Source organism: Sinocyclocheilus anshuiensis, unplaced genomic scaffold (assembly GCF_001515605.1).
Source record: "Sinocyclocheilus anshuiensis isolate Anshui unplaced genomic scaffold, SAMN03320099.WGS_v1.1 scaffold676, whole genome shotgun sequence".
In the NCBI taxonomy this organism is placed as follows: Eukaryota; Metazoa; Chordata; class Actinopteri; order Cypriniformes; family Cyprinidae; genus Sinocyclocheilus; species Sinocyclocheilus anshuiensis.
Window position 1 is genome coordinate 365,092 of NW_015558579.1, and position 7,156 is coordinate 372,247.

Consider the following 7,156-nt stretch of genomic DNA (forward strand, 5'->3'; position numbering starts at 1 on the left):
TTTACTCCCGACATCTGAGCCGCTGAACTCGCAGTGGATTACATTGTTTCTGAAGGGAATGCGCCCCCGATCTACATAAATGCGTCTATGTTCGTGCAAATCATTCGTGATCCAGCCTCATCTACAGAAGAAGTGAGTATAATGTTTTGGAATGAATATTTGCAAATCGCCTTTCCTAATAATATGCTAATTAGCAAGTTTCACGATGAATGCGGCTGAAGTAAACAGTCTCTCTGAGAGCAGCTCGGAAGAGAGGGGCGGGGTCAGCAGAGCTCATTAACATTTAAAGGAAAATGCTACAAAAACGGCTTGACCTGAAAAGAGCTGTTTTTGACAGGGTAAAAAAGGTGTTTTTTACACTACCTTTGAAAAATTTTAACCAAACTATGTTACAGACTTTTCATTAAGACCCTAAAGAATCATATCAACTTGTGGAAAATGGGCATCCTATGACCCCTTTAAAAGCCATACAGTGAGTTAATGCACATTTGTTACAATGACTAAAGTCCGTCCTGCATAATTTATCACGTATTTAACGCTTAAATAATCATTGATGTGGCTTTTACTGTTTCCTGCCTACTTCCTCAGGCTGCGGAAAGTGTGGCAGAAGAGAAAGTGTACGGTGAAGAATGGTTATTTGACCATCTCGCACGGGACGGTACGTAACCTACCTCTGACATTCTTTATGTCTGATTAGTTTTCATGTTAGTGTACATGCACTAACATATACATGCATTGCTCCGGGTGTGTGTGTGTGTTCACTGCTGTGTGTGTGCACTTTGGATGGGATAAATGCAGAGCACTAATTCCGAGTATGGGTCACCATACTTGGCCACGTCACATCACTTTTTTTTTTTTTTTTTATATGGGTGGTTGAAATGTCAAGTGGAGCAGTGACAGCAGTGTCCTGCGGTGTAACTTGCAATTTTAATGGGGTTGGGCATAAGGATCTTCCCCCTCGGTCCGTTCGCCGTGGGGCCCGGTGCAACCGCACCAGTTGCACCCCCCTAAGGACGGCCCTGGGTCTCGGAAGCAGTTGATATTGGATTGAAATGGGGAAAAAAGTGATAAAATATAATTATTGTTATGATATTAACAATAAAAAAAAGTATTATTTCCTTTTTTTAAATAATCATTATGAGTTATTATGATAATTATTATTTATGCCATCATGTTAATTGAGACCACAGGGAATATTCATGCTTTAAAAATTAATTTTTCACACCGTAAGTGCATTTAAGTGAAGGCTAAAATGGTGATTTAAAAATAGTAAATAAATGTATTAATTAAAAGGGGACAAGCCACAGCACCTGCGATATACTTATCTTTGATAAATCATGCAGTTTCCTCATTAGTGCAGTGCTAATTCAATAGTCTTTCAGCCTTCAAACCGAGCCTCTCAGTGAACATCATTAGTCATTTTACTGTCTTTTCCAGAGGCATTTCCTTTGGCCTCAGTGTTGTTCAGATCTGAAAACTTTCCTGGTCACCAAGACAACTAGTGAGAGGATAACAGGAAGTGTAGAATAAAAGAGCAATTCAGTAGCTGCTTTTGTACACCTTGTGCTGGAGCACATCAGCATCAGACTGTGGCCTGATTGTGAAACTTTAGGACGTTCCTGCTGTGGCTGATTCTCAATTTCTCAATGTAGAGTATATGTATGGAAAAAGAGAGCCAAATACATTTACATTTATGAAGGGATTTATAAGGTGTTTTGGGATCTGTTTTAGGACCATTAGGGGTTTTTTTGATACATGATTTCCATGTAATTTTTCTTGTTAGATTTTCATTACTATAAAAGTAATTTTTCTGTGTTAAAATAAATGCTGTAATTTAATGATTTAAAAAAATTGTCAGTGTAAATTAAACTCAGTAAACTCAAAAACAGAAAGAAATACGACCTGTAAATGTTCTTTCTAAGTTTTAACACTAAATCATGGTATTAGGCTTGTATGTTGAGATGAGTGTAACTGTTGCTCTATCTCTCTCTCTCTCTCTTTCTTTCTCTTCTCTCCTCTCTCTCCATGTCTCAGGCTAACAGACCTCCTGCCAAACTCAATCTTCTCACCTGTCAAGTGAAGCACAACCCAGAGGAGAAGAAAAGTTTTGACCTCATCTCCCGTACGGTTACACCCATCACCGTTACTTCACACACATTTATAAATCTGATATGGGAGCTCTGTAAAACTTAATTAAAGTTTGGCTGCTAAAGACGTAAATGAGAACATTGAGGGCAAAAATGTTAGAGCAGCAGTACAGAAAAAAGTAGGAGAATTAAGTTGTTTTGAGGTTTATATTAAGAGAATCCTAATCAACCAACGGAAAGTCTATTTTTGATCTTTTAAATGATCAGAAATATAATTAAAATGAATAAATTAGTAAAAAAAAATAAAACATATGTATATAATTATTTATATGTTGTATTTGGTTGTATTTGTTTTATCAGACATTAATTATGAATTTGTTTATATACTGTATAATTGGAGAGTTTGTAGGAGGAAAATTCCCCAACACTATATAGTATAGAGCCTTGCAGTTCTGTGGCTTGTAGAGTTTCGTTGTAACATTCAAGGCTACAGAGTAACAGTGTTGTTGTTATCTATGAGGAAGTAGTGGCTGAGGAAACACTGGCCCTGGCTGAGGGATTTTCTCCCATGTTCCTGTGCTTCCTTTAACATCTCATCTAACCACAGGAAACTAATGCCTGAGAGAAAAACAAGTTCAGTTTTATGTGTCCCTCCATGAGTGGGACTATTTGAGCTTATCTTGCCAGTCCCATCCTCTTATGTTTTTTCCAGTCTTCCTCATTCCAAATGAATTGTCACTGTGTCACTCTAGTTTTCCTCTCCGTTAACCAGCACAACTTTATTCATCAGACTATCAGTGGTGTTATTGTGAACTCGGCTAAAACCATTATCATCATTTTTATCAATTGAAATAAAGCTGAAATAAAATAAAATAGATGAAAAACCTAAACTTGGATATATTAGAAATAAAATATAAACAGAAATAAATACTAAAATTACTAAAACTAAAACTGAAAAAATAAAAACGAAATATTTAAAAAATAATACAAATGACAAAAGCACATAAAAATATTAAAACTTAAAATACAATTAAAAATGAAAATATTAAAAAAACTAGGGATGCACCGATGTATCGGCTGCCGATATTTATCGGCCGATTTTTGATTATTTTAAAGCCAGAAAAAAAGTCGGAAATAGCATGAAAAGGGCCGATATCGATGGTTTATTAATTAACTGCATGGAGACAACGAGTTGCATGTCTGTTGCATAATCCAGCGTTTTTCTCTGGGCAAAATAATTAAATACTTGCCAAAACAAAATAAAATCTGTACAAAATATAGTTTGTCAGACGGCATAGTACGGCCATATGCAAACGTGACGCTGACGCATCCAACGAGTGAAATGCACGCTCTCAGCTGTAAATTCATCATAGGTAATTCCCAATTGCAATTCCCCGGCGTTAGTTTATCCGAGGATATGTCACGAACCGCCAAGCATTAGGCCTACATTTAAGTGAAAATGAATGGCAGGTAATATGCAGCTTTTTGTTTGAAACCAGTGTAGAACACGGATTCACACAAGGTCACATCACGCACCTACAGCGTTTCTGTGAACGGAGAAAACAGAATAAAACTATATTGGCTACATAAAAAGGAATATATAGGCCTATAGACAAAATATATTTCACTTAAATCATTAACAGATTAACAAAACGAAAGAAAAAAATTGTGTTGAGTTTCGGATAATTGTAACGCGCTCCGAAGTTCACGGGAAAAAAATGAGATGGCAGAAAGCAGTTTTCTTTATTTTTTCAAAAGCCTTACAATTTTGAATGATGTTTTGCTTCCATCTCTGTGACAAGCCAGCATTGGTATGACCATAAATTACGGAGTAACAGTTGGGAAAACAATGTGTCGGTGCATCAGATTGCGTCGGTGCCTCATGAACATACAACAAATTTTTGCTAATTTGACATCGCAGCCTGTTCATTATCAAAATAAAATACAGTTAAAGAAACATAAAAAGTTACACTGCTCAATTTAAATAGTTCGTAGTACAGTCTGTGCCCTTCAGTGTGACCAGCCCACGCCTCACTGCTGATATAGCCTATATGTGAAGGATGATGTTTTACGTCGATTTTGAATGTAATAATAAAATGCAACGTACAGCCTACTAATTTAGGCAGTTTTTTTCCTCTCAAAATTAACGCTTATAGGAGTAGCGTTTTTTTTTTATCCAGGCTGAAATATTTTTAAATATCTTGAAAAAATTTGTTTTTATGTAATGTTTTTATTGCGTTGACAGTTTTTTCTTTTGTTTAATACATTTGGCCTTTGGTAAATCTAGAAAAGATGATGCTGTATTGGCTATGACTAAGAGACATAATTCAAGACTCTCTTCATGATTCTTTTTCTTTTTGAGTAAATTAAACGCTGTACTTTATTATTATTATTATTATTATTATTGGCAAAGAAAAAGTAAAAAAAAAATAACGTTATTAACCGGTATGTTTTCTACTCAAACCGGTTTCACAGAGGAACACAGGAACAGAAACAATCAAATACCGATTCTGCTCGGAGTGAACCAATCTTTTTTTTTCTTTTTTTTCTCGTTTTTAAGCCCTGCTTTATGCAATTGACCAATATCGGAATCGGCCAATACTTGTTTGTTAAAATCGGTATCGGCCAAAAAAAATCCTATCGGTGCATCCCTAAAAAAATATATAAATCTTTGAATCTAGTTTCAGATATTAGTAAATACTATAATAGTATATAATAATAATAATAAAATAACTACTTATTATTTTGCCCACAAGATTTTGTGGCAAGTTCCGTAAGACAAATTATGAATGTTATAAAAGCAAGTTAAGTTGGAGCAGTGTTGGGAAGGTTACTTTGGAAATGTAATAGGTTACGGATTACAAGTTATTAAAAATTTAACAAGTAGTGTAATTATTTCAATTATTTGATTAAAGCAATGTAACTGATTACATTTGATTACTTTTTGATTACTTTGCTTAATTTCTAACAATTTTTTTCAATCGTTAATAATTTTCAAAAATTTAAACCAGGCAAGGGTTAACCTTACAGAAGTACTTAACACTGATTATTGTCAGACTTTCAAAATCTTTCATCACTTAAGATTATAATAATTAAATTTTTAAGCATAGCCACCACAAAACTTTAGCACCTCTTTTTACTTTGAGATTTTTCTGAGATGATCTCAGACAGGTTGTAGCCTAAAGCTTTCAGCACCAATGTGGATTCGGCAGATGTGGTGTGCTGCAAATTAAAACAAGAGAACCAATCAAAAGGCTCAGAATAGCATCGCTTTACCAAATGGCCTTTAAATGGCAGGAGGCATCATGCACATCAAATCAGGAAAAGCAACAAATTTATATTATTCAACATATCCTTGCTTTTTACAGAAAATATTCAGATGTAACCTCCTTTGTGTTGGCACCAATAGCCTCGTGGGCAGTGCACCGACATATAGCGCCGTTGCACTTCAGGCGTCCCGAGTTCGAGTCCTGGCTCACAGACCTTTCACGATCCTGTCTAGCTACTATCCTATCAAAATAAAGGCAAAAACGCCATTAATAAATCTTAAAAAAAAGAAAATATTCAGATGTAATACCCTTTGTAATTGTTAACATTTTCATAAGTAACTAATTTAATTTAAAAAAAATTCCCAGTAACTGTAATAGATTACAGTTACATTTACTTTGTAATTAAATTACGTAATGCCTTTACATGTTGCTAGTTACTCTCCAACAGTGGTTGCCAGGACAACTGAAAAGGCCTGTGACAGCATTTAATACAAAGCACTGTCTATATACAGTGCATCAGGTGATGTAGGAAAGATAAAGATGTCACAATTTTGCAACGAAAATGTAACAATATTTGGGCCATGTCTGTTTTTTTTGGTACAGATCCATCTGAAAAGGGATCATTACTCAAGGCTAGAAAACACTACACAACTTTTGTTTTGATTTGCAGTCTGAACAAGTCAACTCTAGTTGCTAAAAGTCATATCCAGTCTGCAGATTTCAGTTAACAGATTTCACAGACAGCACATCAAGTTATGATGGGCACAGTAATATAGGAATGGACAAAATATAGGGCTCTAAACAGATCTATTATTGTCAAACGTTTACCTGTTTTCTCCAAGGTCTATTTGTGCTTTCATCTAATGAAGTCTTTCTGTTCTTCTTTCACTCTTAGATGACAGAACGTATCATTTCCAGGCAGAGGATGAGCCAGAGTGTCAAATGTAAGTGTGTTTGTCTGTGCGTCCCTGCTCTGTTTTCTGAGGAAACCTGTCGTAGGGACATTTTCTACAGTTTTAGGGAATAACTAACTGAAAGTACCAAAATACTGCAGCTCTTCCAGTAATTAGCTGTTTTTCCCCAACTGAGGGCAGCTGGACAGTCATCAAACTAGACTTGGAAAAATCTGATTCATTTAATCCGGTTCAAAAAAATCATCATTCGTTAGTGTTCCTTGAACTCCTTGCAAAGCACATCACTTCTTTTGTTTTGTAGTAAAATAAAGTTATTATTCTTCTGTATTTATTTATTTTTTGTATGAAATTATCTGTATTTATATATTAAGTTTGAAACTGTCCCTCTAATTAATATTCTGGTTATTTTTGTGACAGATAAATACTGCATAATTGTGGATAATCATTAATCATTGATAAAAATGGTTCCCCCTTAACTTGAACATAGTTAGCTACTTTTTGCTAGTTGCCTCTAGTGTAGTGAACTGCTGTTTGAGACTGTAGTTGAACTACTTTAAATTGAGTCGCTACAGATTCAAAGAATCTTCCCCAGCCTTGATTCCCTACAATGCTCTAAAAGCTGTTACTGTATCAGTGCTCTGTGTTTCTTACTCCTCATGATCTCTATGCGTCTCTTCTCTTCTCAGATGGATCTCAGTGCTGCAGAACAGCAAGGAGGAGGCGCTCAACAACGCCTTTAAGGGTGACCAGCATGTTGGCGAGAACAACATCGTGCAGGAGCTGACCAAGGCCATCCTCGGTGAGGTCAAGCGGATGGCGGGTAACGACGTCTGCTGTGACTGCGGAGCTCCCGGTGAGTGACCTGGAAACCGACAGGAAGGAGGAA

The 7,156-nt window shown here is 35.8% G+C and overlaps 1 protein-coding gene across 2 annotated transcripts in view; it reads left to right on the forward strand.

The window, feature by feature from the left end:
- LOC107679808 (arf-GAP with SH3 domain, ANK repeat and PH domain-containing protein 2) overlaps nucleotides 1–7,156 on the forward strand; it is a 100,481-nt gene that overhangs the window by 79,699 nt on the left and 13,626 nt on the right. For both annotated transcript variants that reach the window (XM_016475489.1, XM_016475488.1), the window contains 4 exons: nucleotides 589–658; nucleotides 2,035–2,122; nucleotides 6,252–6,300; nucleotides 6,957–7,123. In XM_016475489.1, the coding sequence (XP_016330975.1) occupies nucleotides 589–658; nucleotides 2,035–2,122; nucleotides 6,252–6,300; nucleotides 6,957–7,123 (374 nt within the window). The remainder of the gene's footprint in view (nucleotides 1–588; nucleotides 659–2,034; nucleotides 2,123–6,251; nucleotides 6,301–6,956; nucleotides 7,124–7,156) is intronic.